General features: G+C 48.2%; 1 protein-coding gene across 14 annotated transcripts in view; it reads right to left on the bottom strand.

Moving 5' to 3' along the window:
* The window catches only part of SRGAP2 (SLIT-ROBO Rho GTPase activating protein 2), an 84,246-nt gene that overhangs the window by 38,620 nt on the left and 24,888 nt on the right, over positions 1 to 20,738 (bottom strand). For all 14 annotated transcript variants that reach the window (XM_046904241.1, XM_004934954.5, XM_004934955.5 and 11 more), the window contains 4 exons: positions 13,865 to 14,027; positions 4,473 to 4,535; positions 1,399 to 1,614; positions 639 to 767 (listed from right to left, as the gene is read on the bottom strand). In XM_046904241.1, coding sequence (XP_046760197.1) covers positions 639 to 767; positions 1,399 to 1,614; positions 4,473 to 4,535; positions 13,865 to 14,027 — 571 coding nt within the window. The remainder of the gene's footprint in view (positions 1 to 638; positions 768 to 1,398; positions 1,615 to 4,472; positions 4,536 to 13,864; positions 14,028 to 20,738) is intronic.

Here is a 20,738-nt window from a genome sequence, read left to right as displayed (position 1 = left end):
TTGGCTCCAGAGCAAAGTCAGGGGGCAGCTGGGGAAGAAACTCCTTTCACAGCATCCAGAACTGCTCTGACAGTGCTCTGCAGTCCCATGGACAGGAGGAACGCATCAGGCTCCTGGTGGATGAGGGTATCAGGGAACGGAAGCTCTGAATGGCACAGACATCCCTCTCTGTCAGACATGCTACCCAAAGCACTCGTTTGAGACGGATGGAATCTCTCAGAAACACGTTCACATCAGCTTTAGGAAATGCTCCTGTCCTTGATTTCCTTTACCAGCTGCCATACTGACTTTACAGTTAACACTCTCCTTTTTTAAAAAGGCACTTCTGAGCTGAGGGTTTGCTTAAAATAGCAAACAAATGTCACACCAAAACTGTTTCATTTTAACTCAGCAACTTTTTCCTCTACACATTTCAATGCCAGGTGTATTGTGCAAGCTTCTATCTGTGTAACAGGCTGATTAAAGCACGTAAGAAAAGCTCACTTAACAGACAAATGGTTATCGTGGTTGTTACTGCCATCACTGCACAGCTGTAGAGATATTGCCAGCTGTGTATATAAAGTGTTGAAGGAGGAGATGCACACGTGAGGTTTAATGGCAACGATATTCACCGTAAGCACCCGAGCAGCAGCACTTACATCAATGAGATCAGACAGGTCATGAATGTAATACTTGAAGACAGACGCATTGGTTGCTTCCAGAGCCAGCAGATATTCATTTCTTGCCTTTATAGCCTTCAGCCTATTTTCTGTGTACTTTGCTTGGCGCTGGAAGATAAACCAACAACAGTGTGTTCTAAAAAGAGGCACAGCAGCAACAGGAGCATTCTTAGTAACACCAACCAGAGCGAGAATACTGAGCAGATCTCACCCTGCTCACACGTTGTTGTTCACTTGGGCTGCACCCAAATCAATCCCAAAATAACAGTGCACCTTCTGTTGCCTCGAATCTCAGTGCTGAGCTCCCACCTGCCTGGCCAACTGCAAGGCACCTGCTCTGCCTGCAAGTCATCTTGGGAGCGCATGCCTCCCTGTACACAGGTCAGGCATTAAGCTGGCGTGAACGTTAAACAAAAGAGACAGCCCCAAACCTTGTACACAACACGTTCACCGCGGCTTCCAAGCAAGCAGCTGTTACTTCCATACTCCGACCCTGTCTTAACGTTCGGGATGTGCCTGCAGAACCTGGGATAATACCAACGGATATTCAACGATCCTAAAAACAAACGTGGTGCTCGCTTCTGCCTTTCCTCAATCTCAATACTGAGAACCTGTAGAGAAACTACAAGTTGCATCTGCACACCACAACGGAGGGAGCTCATCAACCCCCCGTGCTGAGCTACTGCAAAGGTCTCCTCCTCACACGCTTTACACAAGCAGCAGCAGTGCAGGGAAGTACCTTTTCCTTCATTTTCTCTATTTTCTTGACAGAGCTCCGTCGAACGTGCTTTTCTTCAAACTTGACATTGGAAGTTGAGTCGGGGGAGCGCGGCGTCTGCTTCTCCTCTTGTTTCACTGACTTCCCAATCTGCTTCTCTTCCTGCTTCTCTGCCTCTTTCAGTTTGCTCTGAGCACTAATGCTGTCAGCATTGTACATATGGTAGGTCTTCATAACCTGCAAAGGATGAGACACAAGAGTTGCAGTGCATCACATTGGATTTGCTCAGGAAGAAGGGAGCTCACCTAACCAGCACAAGTAAGCAGGCACACAGGCATCCTGCCTTCCACTGACCTGCATGGCCAAGCCTCAGGGCAGAACGGTTTACATCTAACTGGAAAGCATCACAAGCAAGGAAGGAGGAATCCTCCTTCACCAATCCTCAGAAAGAAGTTATATGCCACAACATGAGAACGTTTGTTGAATGTGATTCAAATGGCAAGTTTCTTTAATGTCACTACATTATGATAGCTGGCCATCGTGTTTAATTAATGGCCAAGTATCACACTTGGCCAGCAACCAGCAGGTCAGACCCGGCTGCTGACTGGGAGTTGGAAGTATGTAAACTGGCAGAATAATGGGGGAAATTCTGCATCTCAACAAAGCACAACAAAGACATGGAAGTGTGGCTCTCAGCACAAATCCAAAATCAAAGTGGATTATTCTGCAGCTGCTTCTTTGTTTAATTTTGGCATGCGCCTTCCTGCACAATCCAATAACCCCCCCCAAAAAGACTAAATTCAGCCTCCTTACTATTCAAAGAGAATTACATGCCAAGGCTCAAAAATGATGGCTTTTCATCACCAGGTAGGGGCTCCAAAGGGATGTTATCAGTCATTCCTCAGGGTGAATCAGTCGTTTAAACATCACAAGTCTTGAGGAACTGTATGCAAATCTACAGTCTGAACGTAGCTGCTGCAAAAGCAACTCAAGGTTCAACTTGTTTAAATCTGATTTGATATGAAAAAGCACTTCTAGCCTTATCTAACAACAATATTAATAAAAGAGTGCAGTTCTTTGCTGAAGGAGACCTGGAGCTCACACTGCACAGACAACTTCTATCACAGCTCTTTTATGTATGTATTAAATGAACCGGCCTAGATGAAGATTCCCCAGAACAAAAACAAAACATCCTTGTGTCAAAGGATATTCACATCCAGTTTTGTGTTAAGAAAACAGAACTAAGCCAAAGGGCACAACATTCAGACTGGCAGTTTTATCCATCGTTGCAAAGCGATTCACTTCGCATACGGACACCAAAATGAGCAGTCCTAATTTGGATTGCGTGCCCCCAAACTGCACAGTTGCATAAATCCACCCCAAAATCCCAGCCCTAATAAATGCCCACGTGCAAATCATTTTAGATGAAAACCTATTTATAACTATTCCACCTCAGCCTGAACTGTAACACAGCTCCCCATAAGTAGGATGCACGCTCCATCTCCGCGCAGCAATCAGCAAAGGTTCTCAGATACAAAGAGACGTTGTATTTAAACATGAAAGAGACTGTGAATGCAGCCAGTATTAACGAGAGACTTTCTGAATAATTTACACACACACACTTTCAGCTACTGCATACGCTTGGACTATAAAGCAGGCATTTATCATAACAGATGCAAAGCACTTTCTTTTCCTCTGTCACTACAAGTGGAGCTGGCAGAAAGCAAGGAAAGCAGCGAAATGCAGTCCAGTTTAACTGCTTCCATCTTGCTGATGGGGCCACATTGGCAGCCCCAGGCCTGGCAGGGGGTCATAGCAACTCACCCCTGCCATCAGGGTCAGGAGCATGGGACAGTTCAGACAGACAACCCACAGGTAGCAGCCCTCTGTATTTTATGTGTTTTTGTATCATTATGGACATCCATTCTGCCTAAAGACAGAGCTGCTGCTGCTCCTTCAGACACCCAGCAGAACAAGAGATGAGTTTGTGGGAGCGTTCCCAGCAGTACCACTAAGAGCAGCCCCAGAAGCCACCATATATTGAGTCCAGCAGGAAATCTTCTAATGCAATCAACCTAAGTGGCATACGTGGCACACAGAGGTGATCTTTTCCTACTTCTTAATGCCTTTTTCTCCCGCTCTAAGGCAATATTTGGTTTTGATACTGAAATGAAACAATTCCCTTCTATTTGTTTTGTTGATATGGGCAATTCCAAGAAAGCTCCCCATCATGTTCTAGCATTGATATTAATACAGAATTTCATCACGAGGTGATATGTGCTGACCTGGGAAATATCCCTGGGTCTTCTCGTGAAGGAACAAGGAAAAGAACACAGATCTCAGCGTAACGACCCAACATGTCATTAAGAAGCAACAAAAGAGGCATCTGAGCAATAAAACCATGAGTAGGTTCTGCTTCTACAACACAACTCGCTCAGTAACAGCCACCAAAAGGAACAAATTTAATCAAACAACAGGCTCTCCCATTCATCTGTGTGAGAGGAATGGTCCCCAAGCAGTGCATGAACTTCATAAACACATCCCCTCTCCTTCCCAAGGCAATGCCTCTCTTGGTGTCTCCAATGGATATACGGAGAAGCACAACGCACAGATGGAGACTATTACTCTAAAGGGAGCTGTGCTGCTGAAAGAGTTGAGGAACAAACCAACACAGCGGGCTCCTCACTGCTGAACTGTGTGCTGTCCTTTGTGTGCTCATTTCCAGGTGCAGACTGCTCAAAACCACCATACTGACCCAATTCAGCAACCTGACCTGAACAAAAATTCCTGTGCATGTGAAAATAATTCTAAATCTCTCTTTATAGAAGCAGCACTGCAGCCAGAGGTGGGTGTGCGTGAAGGTGGGATCTTTGGGGAGCAAAGCCAACGCTGACAGAGCTGGAGCAATATAAAGACAGACTGAAAAGTGAGATTGATGGCACTGTGTTCACTGGTGTACATTGCTGCCTCCAATCACAAGGACTGCAGGAACTTATCAGCACTGGTGCTGAGGCTGTGCTCTATCAGCAGGCTGGGAAAAGCCCAATGCTTCTTCCTCCTGTCTGAAAAGATGCCAAGAAGTCAGTTGGATTTACCGTGTAGAGTTCATTCAGGACCTTTATCAAGTCTTCCTGGAGCTGCAATCCCACTTCCTTACTCTGCAACGAGAACAGAGAAACGAAAGTTAACTGGAGAAGATGGCAGAAAGGCAGAGGAAGCGAGCATGCTCAACATGTACAAATAAGCCAGGCTCAATTAAGTGCTACTACTACAACTAGCAAATCATTATTGCCCTGATTTTAGAGAGCAACAAACACTCTTTGGGATACTGAAGTGGAAGCAGCACACCTGTCACAGAGGAACAGAGATGGAGGTGCACAACAGTGCTGTGGGACGCTCCGATCCAACTGGAGTTTGTTCTGACTGTATTTGAACGCCTATACAAGCCCTCAATCTATTTCTGAGCACAGTGCCAATGTCAAATACATCTATTTTTTAAACTACAGTGAGTACAATACCATTTAGCCACAGCAATATAAATCACTCTGTCCCAGGGGCGCTTGCATTAGTGTGCTGTGCAGTTAGACCTAAGGCTATACGGCTCCAACCCATTCCCTTTACTGCAACAATAGGAAAAAAAAACCCTGCAGGTGGACACAAGGGGCTGTCAAACCCGGCTGCCACCCAAACCACCCTGCAGCCAAGCATCAGATTTTAAGTCTATATTTACTTATTTAGTTTCCCTGCGAGGCAACAAGCAGCTAATGCTTGTGCATCACACTTGGAAGCAACCGCTGCACAAAGGGCAAACACTCAGCTTCAGTCAAATGCAGGAGGATCAGATACACTTCTGGTTTTGTAATACGGGTTACTGGAACGCCCAAAGACTCACCCCTGTGATTAGCAAAGGATGGCACCTCTGTATGCAAAGCCCTCTTTGAAGAGGCACTCCTGCACACAGCACAGCCTGCATGCAAAGAAGGGCGAAGCCACTTCCATAGCGACTTCAATGGTACTATTAAGCTTTCTTCATTAGAGATGGGATTTCATGCTAAAATCTCTGTGATTTGCAATCCGCAGAGGGGAAAGGAGGTGCACAGCCCACCTGTGAGGCTCTGTGATGCCTGCCATGAGGAACAGATAACTCAGGGCACGCAGACACACCTCTATGCGTTACCTTGTGGGAAGCAAACCAACCCAGGCACTGAGGGACGCAGCCACCCCCGTGCTCAGGCTGCACTGCCCTGACCAGGAGGAGCCCCAGCAGGGGCTGTTTCATGGCAGCCCCCAGACACGCAGCCCCAGCTGTGCCATCTTTGCCGTTTTAAGATCTGCCAGCAGTTTAATAGCTCTCGTCATCCCGAGGTGGCAGGAAGGACAAAAGCACACTGAAATCCACTTCCTTGGAGGTTTTATTAATGAAAGACATCCGGAGCAGCTACTGGAGGAAGTGGGGACAGAGCAGATGTCTTCACACCAATAGCACTATTCAGAAGAAAAACAGATAGGTTCAAACAATCTAATAGCTACATTTTATCCACGTTTTCCCCCTAATTAGAAAGCACAACTGCATCTACTGCCAGTTACTACAACAGCAGTGCTCTCTCGTTACCACTGCCCAAAAAGGCAGTATTTGCTCAATTGCACCTCCATGCTCCACAGGTTTTAGGCATACAGTATTTGCTGGGTTAAGCAAATTCGATAGGTTCAAGATGATTTATGCCTCCTGACTCAGGGAAAGATTAAGAGATGTAATGCAAACAGACAAACCCACATTTAACCCGTACTTCTGGCTATGATATCAAGATAGCATTAAGGCATGTGAAAAAATACTGATGGATTAAAAAGCAAAGAGATTATATAACGTAAAATAACCAATCTTCGCACAAGCAGCAGCCTGAGTGCTTGGTGCTCTCCTGTGCTCCATCCTCACACGCTGAGACCTGCTGCAGGTGACCTGGTGTTCTGTTGGGAAGACAAAGCACCCTCCTTTGCCTGGGTCTTTAAATTAAAGGGGGAAGAAAAGGAGAAGCGGATGATTTCCAGCCTTGAAGAGATGCTGCAGCCACCCTTGCATTCCTTCCATCACTGACTGCAGGCAGAAGCTGAAGCTGCTGCTGCTCACTGCTCTGCAGCTGCCTTTGTCTCAGCATTGGGTGACGGATGGAAGCGACACGCTGGGCCTGCCTGCCAGAAGGAGCTTCTCAGCAGCATGCTCCATGCACTGCACTGCCTGAGCTGCCTTAGCAGGACCTGCTGCCCTCCTCTCACCAGCCCTTCTCAGCCCGTTTGCTCCTTTCTCACATCAAACTGCTCATTCATTCCACAAACTGCTGAAGCATCAAGTACGCGAGGTGGAATAAAATGAACATTTAAATGCACACACGGCTTGGAGACGAAAGGAAGAAGCGTAGGAGCCAAACTGTCAAAACACAAAACTCTTTGATTTTCCAAATGAGCTCTCAAGAAAGAAACTGCTGCACTCCCAGACTGGAAAAAGCTTTCCATTGAGCTAAAGGTAAGAGATCACAGGTGGCACATAAACCACAGCTAAGCCGTGAGCACTTAATGCTCCTCAACACAGATTCCAGCAGCTGAGGCAGCAAGGCTGAAGGTTACCAGCAGCACAGCCATGTCGCTCAGCAAGGTGATGGCAGCAGCTGCTGCCAAGGAGCATCGACCTCCAGCAGTAGGGTGCTGCTTGCAAGCTGCCTTTCTCAAACCGCTTTCGCAGCCCCAAAGCTGCCCCAAGTGTGCACACACACCCGTGCACACACACACACTCCTTTGTGTGCTGAGGCTGGGATTCCCAGCACATCACGCCGGCTCCTGAAGGCCTCTTTGTCCATCCCTCCTCCCCTCTAATTTAAGCAAGATGTTTTTGGGATTGACTGCAGCACAGCCTGGCTGTTCCGCATTCCACCCAACATTAACGACTTCAGCTCCCAAATATTTCATGGGGGGGATGATAAACAGGAGAGCTCAGGAATGCTGTCAGGGTTTCATGCCCTGCATCTCAGCAGCTCCAGATCTGAGAGGAGATGGGATGGCTGCAGAAGCAGCACACTGCAAAGCTCATGGATGCTTTCTGAACACGCTCAGCAGCTCTGAGCAAGCACACCAGGGGCTGTGATAACACTTATCTCATGCCCTGAGCTGAGTGCTGTCAGCCCAGCAGCACTGCAGCCAAACCCACGTGTGCCACAGAGCCGTCCTCTCACACATTGCTTCTCACATCTCTCAGAACACAGCAATGCAGCATGCATTGGTAGGGCAGTAACACAAAGCACTCCGATGTTTTTTAAATTAGCAGTGAGAATAGGGAGGTGAAGCCTCACTGAGAGCCCTGATGAGATTTGCAGAGCATAGAGAGGAACAAAAGGAATCCTACATTGACATTACAGTCAGGGCATTTATCACACTCCAGTCGACACCCACTCACAAAGTTTGTTAACAAGCAGACATGCCAGGTAGGATTTTCCAAGACCATACACGTAGCACCTAAAGTTTGCTAACAAAAGCTTAGAACTCTTTCTAATTAGAGTCCCAATAATGTACTTTTTCCCCTTCTTTTTCAACAGGCCTTGAATTCATTTGCATGCAGCAATAAATGTGATTTACCACCTTCATGCTCTCCCCTAAACAGAAGGCCAACCAGCTGTATGGTATAGGAGCATCCCATGGCCAGCAGCAGCCCGGTCCATCCCTTACCAGCATCACACCCAGCTCACAGGGTTGCACACTCAGCATCGCTCACAGCCAACCCAAAACCTATGCAAGCCCGATGCAGTTTCTTGCACAACTTTTACGGACAGTGCTCAGCTGTGACCCCACCAAAGGGGAATTCTGCAAAGATTTCTTCTACGAACGCTCAGGAATTTTGAGAAGCTTAGAAAAAGAGATCTGTGCAACGCAACGCACACATATTTGGAGCAACAGATCATCAGCTTCTCATTTAATGATCCATTATGCGCTGGTCAGTCTCGTTTAAATTGCAGTCGTATTATCGAGTTCTCTCCACCATTTCACCACTGATTTGTTTCACCACTATGTCAGTAATAAGGAATTTCTCCCACACAGCGTACAACGCTGCACTTGGAAAAAGCCATTCCGACATCAAACCCCATCACACCGCTGCCCGCCGCCTCCCACCACACTCCGGGCTGAAGGAGTCACTTCCCAACACCCCCACCCCTTTTTCTCCTTTTTTATTTTTTCCTGCGCTATTCAGGGCTGATGCTCTTGAATCTGGAGCTCCAGGCACTCTGTTCCAGCAAACCAAGCCATTTTCTGGCTGAGAGCACTCATTCTTGCTATGAAGCCAGCAGCACTCTCACTCAAAGGAGCTGCATGGGAAACGGGCTGCAGAAGGTGAGCAGAGCCACCAGCAAGGAGGGAAGTCCTACAAAATACCGCATGTCATCTTCTGTCATTCTGCTCGGTTGCAACACTCCTCATAACAGCTGTGCTGCCTGCATGCCCTGAATCCTCTTCTCAAGTGCTGTGATGCACCCCTAGGAAAAACCTGCAGGGGTCAGCGGAGTGACCCAAAGCCCAGAGCAAAGGCTGCTGCCTCTGGCCTGGCTGAGCTGCATGGAAAACGCAGGCAGGCATGCTGCTGTCACAACTGGCATCAGGAACACATCGGAGACGAGGAACAAAACACAATAGCAGACAATTTCAAATAGTAAGGGGCCAAACAAAGCACACTGCTTGCTTGCCCATTCCAGGTGCAGAAGTGATGCTTTCAGCCTGTGACACAGAACTGCAGCGTGCCCATCACACCGGGCAACAGGCTCTGCTCCTCCCACCCACCCGGGGGCAGCTCCAAAGGAGGGGTCACCCTTCAGCTCCAAAGCAGACACACACTGCTGCACACAGCACAGGTACCAGCACACACACATGGCTGCACTCCTCTCCCCCCCTTTGCTGTAGAAGCACACAGGTAGGAAGGCAGAGAGGGGAGAAATCAGAGCACACCACTTTGCACCAGGCCTCTGCATCCTGAGCTGCTGGGCAAACAGCAGGAGCTCCGTGCTATCTCCTGGGCAAGAAGCACGTACTACTCTGATACCTGCAAGGATCTGCACCATGTCATTTCCCCCTTCCACCCTTCCCTTGGCACAAAACCCAATCCTCCTTGCCACCAGCAGATGCACCCACACTGCATGCAGTAACACGCGCTTTCCTCAGGGCGCTTCAGAACTCTGCCCTTCAGTGACAGCTTTATGCACAGCACTTGTGATTTACCTTTTCACACTGGCCGAGAAGAACACTTTCAGATACACCCACCATTCCAACCCGTGCCTTTTCTGTAGGCTTCATTTTCCCACATGCAATGCACTTTCAGATGCTTCATATTCCAGTACCAAGGCAGCAAACGAGACGCAGTGCAGCTGAAAGTAGGTCAGCTGAAGCAAGGACCCCTTTGGAGAATTAATAATTCCTCTTCCTGATTACTGCAAGGCTTTCCACCGACTCACTGTAGGTTTTTCATTGCACATCAAACGCCGTGCAGGGCGCTGGAGATAAACTGATTCTTTCCACAATTAAAGGTATTAATCGGGAAGCAGATTTCAAAGAGTTGCTTTGCTTTCTTCTTGTTGGGCTTTCTCCCCCTAAATATCCTTAAGGAACAGCAGCGTAGAGAAATGCTATTCTGCCACTGCACATCCATAGGGGCAGCAGCCCTCAGGGTGCACAGCAGGGTGGTTTTGGGGTGGGTAAGCTGAGAAAGATCCATCCAGCAGATGCCGAAAGTGAGTGAGACTTCCACAGCCCTCATTTTGAGGACAGGGTTTTGCTAAATTGGAACAAAAGCTTTCTGTTTACTTCTTGGGAAATCTCAAAGCAACAACAGAGAGAGGGATTGGAGGTAACAGACTGAAGGGACTGCCTCTCAAAGGGCACAGCATACATAGCATCATGGGATCGCACCAAAGGATCCATCTGTAGGACAAACTGACAGCCATGGCACGACCAGAAGGGCTGCGTCATGCAGAGGCATTGAGGGCTGTGCTCGGGGGCAGAGAAAAGGCAGAAATGGGAATCAGCTCAAAGGGAAGAACACCTGGAACAGGTAATTAAGGTGGGTAAGTGGGGAGGAATCAAAGCAGTGCTCCCCTACAAAAGGGGAGAGGAATGAGAAGTGGGCACAGCAATGGGGCTGACCTCAGAGTGCTGCCAGGATGGGGAAAGGTAATGGGATGGCAGCACCCTGCCTTAAAATCCCACTGCCTTCCCACAGTGCAGCAGTTTGCTCTTGGGGCACTTCCAGCAGCTGCTCCTGGTTTTATTTGCACAGGAGCGTGGCTATCTATTTCACCATTTCTCCTCCTTTTCCTTTGTCACAGCACAGACTGCACTGAGCTGTGCCCAACCAGCAGCCCAGCACCGAAACACGAAAGCACTTCCTCACTAAAACACCAACACAGCACACACAAAGGAGCACAGTGTTACAAGAAGCCCTGACGTTTTGGCTCCCAGGGCAATGCAAACCACACTTACTGCTTCCCCACACCTCCACTGCCCACCAGGAGCCATTCCCTCCCAGCACAGCCCTTATCACACCCAGCCAGACCCCTGCAGCCTCAGGGCTGTGTTACAGCTGCACTTACATCCCATAAAAGCTCACTGCTTCCGACAGTGCACCACAGCAAAGCTTAAGAGTTCAGCAACAAAGGGATCTCAAGTGCATCCCTCTCAGCCCACACAACCCTCCGTGCTCACCTGCTTTATCCTAGCATGATTCAAAGTGCTGAGCCTAAAAAGCCTTCAATTGTAAGCGACCCAAGGAAAAGATCTCATACCTCAGCATTTTATTGCAAGCACTCTCAGCAAACAAAGATCCCAATACCACTATCTCCTCTGCAGTGCATAGCACTTACAATCCAGACTGCAAGCAGTTCCTAAGCCTCGCTCACTGCTGCTCCTGCAAGCAGCCTGACACAAATCTTCTTATGAAATTATTTTCCAAACAGATGTCACAAACCCTTCATTCCAGACTTCCAGATGCCAGGAGTCACATCACAGCATTTCCAGACGCAGCCAGGCAATGCCTCATGCCAGGTCGAGGAAACAAGATTTGTGTGAAGTTTGCTACCCAAAGTAACATCTGCAGGTTTACTATTAGTATGACATAACACAGCAGCATTACCAACAACAACAAGGACCTCTCAGCAGCAGCATCAGGAAAGCCCAGCTCACCCTGCAGCCAAGCACTGCTGGAGAGAGCTGAGGACACAAGGCTGGCCATACAGGCTGCAATTTGATGGGGAGCTCCTAGCTTGCCTCGTGCAGCTTCGCAGGAAGGTCTGCAGCACTGCATAGAGCTGTTCTTCCTCATTGTTGGCCCCTGGAAGCAGTGAAATTGCTTCTGATAAATTCTTTGTGATAGCAGGCCAAGCGTTGCTAGGATTATCAGTAATTATATATAAGAAAAAGTTAACTCACTTAACTGGCAATAGACTCTCTGGCTACAGAACACTCCTTGCCTGGAAACAGCCTTCATCCAGGAGATATTCTCCTTTTGGAGGTCATCCCTTAAATGAGCCCAGGGAGGTGGGACCCAGGGCCCACCCCTTCCAGTCACAGGGGAAGCACAGGTGAATTGCTTGCACATGTGCTGCCTGGGCCAGCCAACCCTTCAGCAGGTGCTCAATCATCACTTCAGGCTGTGACAGAGCAGTTCCCTTACACCTGTGCAGCTTCTGTACAAACTGCATGCTTCGAGGCTGTTATAAACTGCTCCATTCCCTGAGCTGCTGCATCCCGCACTGATCTCTTCTCCCTCCACAAATGGGCAAAGAGGTCTCAGGGTTAAGAAAGGATGGGAGATGCTAAGGGGACGGGGAGGAAAACATTTTGAGATGCTCTCATCAACACAATTCTAACTTCCATTCAGGCCAGCCTGCTTTCTATCCTCCTTCCTAACCTTCACAGCCCAAAACACATACCAAATTTCCCTGTTTATCAGCTGCTATCTTATCCCACTGCACGACTGCAGGTAAGACAGGATGCAGTTTTTGGTTTTAACCACCCAGCACAGGTGGAAGAGCAATGCAATACTGCATTGGCCTGCAGCCAGACAAGGAGCTGGAATTCAGCCACAAGTGCCCTTTGTTTGCATCAATTAACACAGAGCTTCCACTGCGTCTGCAAGAAAGAAACCAAAGTGCTCTTGGTCGTTTATTTACTGTTTTGTTTTCCCCTATTAGAATCGTGCTCAGACCAAAACAAGACAAGGTAAGACCCTGCTTATGCAGGGGCTGAAAGTTAAGCTGCAAGCTTCCAGCCAGACTGCAGCGGTGTCCATTTCCATGTATGCCCTTACGAGGCCCTTTCTGAGCCACCTTGCTCAAGCACAGCCCCTGTTGAAATTCAGAGCAGAGATTACTTATCCTTTGGAAGGATTAGTGGAATTGAAGAGTGGCTGCCATTCAGTAATCCCATGTAAGCATCTAATCAACCATAATGTAATTACCAGAAAGTTTTAAAAGGTCAAAGAGGCCTTAATGTGACGTTGCTTGAAAAAGAGAGGGTTCCTCCTCTATTTGGAGGATGTTTAAAAAAAAATATTAAGAGAAACAGAATGTGACACTTCAATATGTAATCTGTTGTAGTCACAACCTGTTGTTAGCCATTAAAACCTCAAGGAACACGCACAGCAATGACACTGAAGGCAGGAACTCTCCTTAGCACTGAAATAACTCACCCAAAGCACAATGCATTGCAGGGGTGGGCAGTGGGGGGGAGAAATTGCTCTCGAAGTTCAACCTGCAATGCTCTTAATGTGTCAACCAGCAGATGGTACAGCCATTGACAGAGCTCTACAGAGCCCATGCATAACCATTTAATAGAGTTTCAAAGCCTCCATATCGCGTTTCTCCAACAGGAAGAACAGATCCTTAATAGAAGAATACTCCCACGCTGTCCCACCTTCCTGCTCCAGGTGGAACTCAAAGGGAGAGAAAGGGGAAAACGCCAACAAAAGGGACTTCCGTTACGTTTTCCCCTTTTCTGGAGGAGGACAACACATCCCTGTGCTATTTAGCATAGTAGGAGCTCTCCCTAATTTTACTTGTAACTTTCTACTCCACACTGGATACCAATTTATCTTTGGAGGATTGTATTGGATAATTTTAGAGGAAAAGGAATCGTTTCAGAGCAGCTCATCTTGATGCTTTGTTTCTTTTCCTTAAATAAAAGGTGGAAACTTGGAGTGTTTATTTTTACTTAAAGGAAGTTTCAAAGCAAACACCAAACTGTGAACAGGCTGAGAGGAAACACAGCCCACACTTACTCAAACCTCAATCCTTAAATTCTAGGACAAGAAAACAATTAACCAGTGATTAGTAAGTCAAGTGCAGTTATCCCCCACACCAGGCGTTAGGTACAAAGAACAACGAGATGGGCCAGAAGTAACATCTCCCATTCTGCATTTTGGAAGGGCCCAACAACAGAGACACGCAGTGCAGCACTCAGTTACCTTCTTGAACAGGCGCCCAGAATCTTCGCTGACCTGGACAAAGCGTGGGATGATGTTGTTGAGATAGATGTCACTGAGGGTGGTGTGATCCCTGCTCTCCCGCTTCACTTGATTTAAGAGGAGGTTCCAGCAATTGACTGGTGAGAGCACATTCTGATCCTTCCTATATAGGATGCAAAATAGAAACAAGAATTGGGTAGGACTTCACCTGAAGGAGACAAAACGGTTCTGTTAATGATGTTCTGTATCTATACGTGCTAGAAACATGGCTGCAGTACATGTGGATTTGATAAGGGAGATAGGAGCAGAGAAAATGGCTCTGGCACACACACAGAATGAGCCCTCCATCACACATGGCCTTGGCTTCTGCCCCCCAGCAAACTGCTCAGGCAAGTGCAAGCCACAGGATGCCAAACTCACGCTCTGCTTTTTTATTTGGAATCCAGGAACTTGAGCACAAATTGCAGTGCCTGAGGCACAGTGATGGCTATGGAGCCTGACAGTGGGGTCTGCAGCGCTGCCACAGACCTCTGTGCCTCACCACAAGCAAAAGACTTCAAGCACACAGTTAGCTAAACAGCATCTGCATAGGAAACAAAATGTTATGCCTTGTATAAAAGCAGTTCTGGGCAAGAATCTGCATCCGTCCTGAATGAAAGAGAAAGCAGTGCTCACCACACAAGCTCCATATTCCCATCTCTGAACTTTCTCAGCCTTCTTATGGCCAATTCCCTGCATGTCCTGCAAACACTCAACACAAAGGGCCAGGGGGATGCGGGGGAACCTGGTAACGTGGATCAAGCCCACAAACACTTGGACACCTTTGCCCAGGTGACCAAGAAGGCCAATGGCATCCCTGCTTGGATCAGGAATGGTGTGGTGAGCAGCACTGGGGAAGTCCTCCTGCCCTGTGCTCGGCATTGGTGAGGCCTCACCTCGAGTGCTGTGTTCGGTTTTGGGCACCACAGTACAGAACAGACATGGAAGTGCTGGAGCAGGTCCAGAGAAGGGCAACAAGGCTGGGGAAGGGCTGGGAGAATATGGCCTATGAGGAGAGACTGAGGGAATTGGAGCTGTTTGGTGTGGGGAAAAGGAGGCAGAGGGGAGACCTCACTGCTCTCTTCCAATACCTGAAAGGTGACTGCAATGAGAGCAGGAGCCACAGCAGCCCTTCACAGCCCTTCTCATGACATCACTGTTTGGAGCTGCAGTGCAATACGGCCAATTCTAAAGAGAAAAAGAGCAGTTTCCAAACAGCTGATTTTGATGCTTGGTTTCTTTCCCTTAAAAAATGAAAAGCTCAGGAAACAACTGCAGCTCATCAGCTGCGCTGTTTCAGGGCTTGGCACGTGAGAGTTTGTGTGTATATAAAGGATTCTGGGCTTTCGGTTCTGGTGTTTTGAATAAAAACATAGAAAATAAAATGTGAGAAGGCAGAGATTTCATTTAGACAATATTTGCCTTTGTACTTCAGTGTCACACATTGCAGATACTGCTGACATGGGCAAAACCAGATGGAACGATCAAAATGCAGAACTGTACAAGGTTGAAACTGCCAGATGTTAAGCTCTATAAATCAAGCACTTGCCCTCAGATCTCCTGCAATCAGTGTCTGCAGCATACTGTTTGTTTTGTTAATATGCCAAGGAGCTAATTAGCAATTGCAAGACCAGGCGACTTGCAGTGTGAATGCAGCAGGCTGCGGCCAGCCCTGGAAGGGCACAGAGGGGCTGACTCCATCTGAAGCACAGGCTGAGAGCTTCCACCACGACACGAGCTGTGCATTTTCCATTTAGGCAGAGGGTTTTTGCTTCGTGGCTTTTTTTTCCCCCCATTTTTGATTTTCAATTTTAGGTGAGACAAGAAACAACAGCTGACTTTCTTCCAATACACATGGGGCTGAAGGAGGTCCTCAGCAGGGTGAGGTCCTCATGGAGCAGTACTGGAGTGAGGTGCATGTGCCAACACAGAGCCACCACCTTCACAGCAGTGGTGCTGGCAGAAGACAGGAGGCAGGCTGAACAGGAGAGGACTGCAAAGGATTGTCAAGAGAAGCACATAGGGAAGAGATGTAGCAGTTGGGTTGGCTGCACCAGTGCTATAGATGTACTCTGCACGCTGACTTAGTATCTGCCTTCAAAGCTGGAAGAGCTACACAAAACATCCATGACCCAACAGCCATGAGAAGGGATGGGAATGAAGCTTAGCAACAGTAAGAAAGGACTCCTCATAGCTGCTCCTGCTGCAGCCATTCCAAATCCCATCTCAAAGCCCCGAGAGCCTGCTGCTGCTTCACCAGCTCCTATGAGTGGAGCAGCCCGGAGCCCAGCTGCGTGCAGCCTCTGCACCACTGCGCCAGATGTCAGCCCACAAACACTCAGCTCTTTTCAGCCCCAATGACCCCCGTGGCATTTTCCCCTCTCGCTATGAGTTTTCACAGCCCGCTCAGCAAACCCTGGCAGCCTCACCACGCACTTTGGAGGAGCCCAGATACAACCACAGCCAGGAGAGCCCGCAGGGCAGCAGCCTGCCCACAGCACCCCGCTTCCCAAAGAAAACCAAAGCACAAAATGAGAAGCAGGAGAGGTGCAAAAGTTAAGCAGCCAATTCCCAACTGCCCAAGCTGCCACAAAGCAGCACCCGAAGCCGTCCGAAGGCAGTGCATAGCACGAATACCACCAGCCCATGAAAAGCATGGTGAGCAAAACTGCTGGTGTCTCATGGCGCCGGGTAGGTTGTTGACACACTGCATGTGGTTAAACATGAAAGGCCGTCCTGCAGGAAGGAGCAGTCACAAACCCCACATGATTCTCATTTGCGACTGGGATCGTCACCTCCAGGTCTGCGCTGGAAGGGACGCACCCCAAACCCAACCCCAACCCCACGCAACCACCACTCTGTGCTCCGTGAGGTTTTCCCTTTCCAAGTCCTTTCATTTCCCGGTGCCTGTTGGTTTCATTAACCCCTGTTGAATGAGGACGGCTCCCTTCTGTGCAGCTTTTAGCTTGCTCACTGCTAAGCTTTTAGAGGAAGCGAGAACCAACTTCCCCCAGTGACCGGGCAGCACAACGCCGTCACCCCGGCGAAAGGGAGACAAAGGAAGGCCAGAAGACAAGCTGCACAGGAACGGAACAGAAAAGGAAAGTTACTTGTTTCAGCTGTTATGGTTACTTGTTTCAGGGCTTCCAAATAGCCCTTAGGACTACAGGCACATTAACTGTTAAACCACCCCTATAACGCAGCATTTTCTGGGGAGGAACGTGGCAACAGTTTTCACAACACAGAGCACAAGTTATACAACTGTTTACAACAGGCCCTTTTCTATCATAACCACAAGCAGATGGCAGAGAAGCAAATTGCGATTTCCATTAACCATTTCAATTCTCCAAGGAGCTGGCAGAGATATTCTGCTCCCAGCCCCAGGGCACTGCAGGATGGGGCGAGGAAGGAAACAGAGCAGCGGTGATGGTTGGGTATACCCAGCAGTGATGGCCTGGAGCTGCTGAGCAGTAAAAACCAAACCTCAGGAGCTGGATACAAACTTCTCCAAGTGATTTTGCACTCACAGCACTGCCCGACTCCAGGTTCCCCTGCAACGGGAGGAAGATGCCAGCATCCAGGTTCACCTCAAGCGCTGTTTATACAGCTTAAAGATCGTGTGATGATAACAAATCCAGAGTTTATTTAGGTTAGCCTAAATTGCAGCAGATCACAGCGATTGGGGGTGTTTGGGAACAGGAAGAGGAAGTTGTGCACAGATTTTTAAGGAACCACAAAGTATGAAGCCCTGTGGTTTTCGAGCGTTATCTTGATCGAGTCCTGTGCAACTTCCACTTCAAAGGCTTCAGTCGGTCTCGAAAGATCAGAAGGGAAGATTGAGTCCAAGTATCTGAAAGCTCTTAATTAAATTACTGATTCATACAAAGAACTCGCAGACAATCAGAGATTTATCTGCTCTATAAGGCAGTGACATTGGCTCAGCACTGCATGGTAGTCCCACTGGGGGTAAGAGAAGAAAAAAACATCTTAAAGAGCAGTTCCTCCCATCCCCAAAAGAAGCAGCCCACCCACAACCCAGCAATGGGAATAGCACGTATCCACGTGGAGCACAGGAAGGAGGATGAGTCACAGGCAAATGAACCTATTAAAACAGAGGAAAATGCTGAAATGAACATCACCCTGTCACATCAGTGGTGTCAGACTGCAGCTCTGGGGGCAAATCCCCCAGCAATGCTGGGTGTCAGCACTGAACAAAGAGCAGCCCTGAGGGTGTCACAGCCAGAGGAAGGACCACAAGTCACCATGCAGAGCAGAAGGCATTGGGAAGCTGTCCTATACGTGTGACACTGCCATTGTAGCAACACTGACAAATGCCTCTCGATAGCAGCAAAATGATTTCCAGCACAAAAAAAAGCTGCTCATACCTTGGTGCCACTACAGCCCTCTGCCCCAGGGTGAAATACTTGAAAGACTCAGAAGAAGTGCTCCAGGCTCATCCCATCAAAAGGAATCCCAGGTCAAAACAGCATACAGCATACTTATCTATTACAGCAATAACACAGAAGTCCACCCAATGCAAGTGCTTTTGCTGATACCTCCCTCACCACCTGCATAATCTCTCCTTTAAAGAAACCACTGCACTCTCAGGAAAAGCAAAGTTCTCTGCAAAGTGCTGACACACACGAACTCTTCATTTCCCCTTCAAGTCTTCCTGACACTGCTCAGCATTAGCTGCAGATTTGGAGCATTTCAGGCATGGACATACATGCTGCTCCCTGCCCCTCTCTTCCAAAAGATTCCAGTTATGAACATCTGTTGTTTACAAGTGCTCAGCCTGAAGGTTGCCAGACTTATTCTGCATCTTTGACTTCAAGGCAAAGGCTGCCAGAAAGCCATCTGAATCACGCTGGGATATCCTGGACATTCTGCTCCCCAGCTGACAATTGATTGCTACTTGGTATCCTACTTGCAAGGTCTGCCCTGATTTAAAACATGGCCTTAAAATAGCATTGTCTTTTTTTTTCCTTCTCTTTTCCTTCCCCCTTTAAATTTCTCCCTCGAAAAGGACTCACTGAAGATCTGCTATGGTTTTCACATTAAGTGGTATTCCAAAAGGCAAAGGTCTGTAGGACAGAACCAGGCAAAGGAAGCACTGGAGGCAAAGGAAGCACTGGAGCATCAGGGTCTCGGTGCAGGGCAGCCACATCAGTGCCACCAGAAGGGACCCCAGAAGCTCCCATGAACAGCCACATCGTGGGCTGCTGGTTCAACAGATATTTAAGGAGTGATGACTGCCAACTTCAGAGCAACAAGCTCCTTTAACAATAGGAGTTGGAAGAACTGGGCTGGAAAATGCATTTCCTCCCCTTCCAGTCCTTACAGCTCATGTGGGGATATTTTCCAAGGGGCAGTGAAGAAGCCTTACCACGTAGATCTGGTTTGTTCTCCTGAGCAGTCTGTCCTAATTGGAAAACCAGTCTTCAAGAGGACCAGGCAAGGCGAGCTCTCACAGCCACAGCAGAGGAGATAAAAGCAACTAAAACCTGAGATGTATCCAACTGCCATCAACTCGGATGTCACCTTGGCTAAACCAATCTGTTCCCCCTCTTCAAAGCTACAGAATGAGAAAAACATACACCTACCTCTGCAAATCCCTTTAAGATGCTCCCGTGAAACCAGCCTGAATCTGCACAACATGCAGAACCCTTTAAGCCCATCGCTGCCCATACACAGCTTGTGCTTCTGAGACCTGGCACCCAGATTTCAAAGCCCACCCGGAAAACACAGCCACTGTGATGTGGCACAGCTACAAAGCACAAAACCCACGCCGTGCAGTTACTACAAGCTGCACCTCACCATGCTCTCCTTGAAGTGTGTTTGTACCATATACGTGGTAGAGGATGCCACAGAGCCCAGTTTTGAGGGTCAGGCTGAAGCCTCCTGCCCTCGACAGCTCTCCCTGAAATGAACCCCTTTGGAGCAGCTCAGCAATTACACGATAGCTCTCAAGTATGAAAGCACATGTAAATTACAGGGTTCCTGCCTGACAAGTTCCCTCCTTGACAGTGTGTTATGAGATCTAAAATCTGCAAGTGACATGGTAAGCAGTCCTTGAATGATATGGTACCTTCCAATGTAATTGTCACGTAATAGAAGGAACATGCTATTATGGGATATTTATAGGGTCACAGCCACGCAATTACAGAGGAGCCAGCAGCCCATGCACATCTCAAAGTCATATAATCCCAGGCTCTGTAGGTGGAGAGATGTGATGGTTGGCTTTGATCAAACTGCCTTTTAGGGGGTTCCAGATTAGATTAAAGCTTCAGCATCTACTGAAAAGATGATCAGCCAAGTCAGTCCTCGCTGCTCAAACAGAGCAGTGTTTGGGATGGGTAGTTACGATTGGAATTGCTTCCTTACTGATCCCTGGGGTGTCTGGATGTATTTCTGAATGCTGGGGCCAGCAGAAGGCAGTAACCAAACAAGCAATAGCACGAGCTCAGCAGGACTCACTGCAGTGACCAAAACTGCCTGCAGCCAATCAGCCTTATGACAATGGGTTTTTATAAAGACGGGATTTTCCCCTCATCCCAGCTCTTACCCAAATGAGCATACTGGTCAACTGGGACTCAGCCTTGCGGGGCAAGACGTTCCCAAAGCAAGATGCCCTCCTGCTAGGAGCCATCTGCTGCTTATGTAACCAAAAGGAGCAGAGCAAGCCACGTCAGCCCTGTGCACAGCAACATGAGTGCAGTGCTCAGAGCATTGGGGTGCTGCCCTGGACATGACAGAACAGCACAGATATGTAGTTCAGCAATTCAGGTGAAAGCTTTATGTGTTGATAAATTGACCTGTCCAATTCAGGCCGCAC

The sequence above is a fragment of the Gallus gallus genome, chromosome 26 (genome assembly GCF_016699485.2).
Source record: "Gallus gallus isolate bGalGal1 chromosome 26, bGalGal1.mat.broiler.GRCg7b, whole genome shotgun sequence".
In the NCBI taxonomy this organism is placed as follows: Eukaryota; Metazoa; Chordata; class Aves; order Galliformes; family Phasianidae; genus Gallus; species Gallus gallus.
This window is presented reverse-complemented; position numbering and strand designations above follow the sequence as displayed.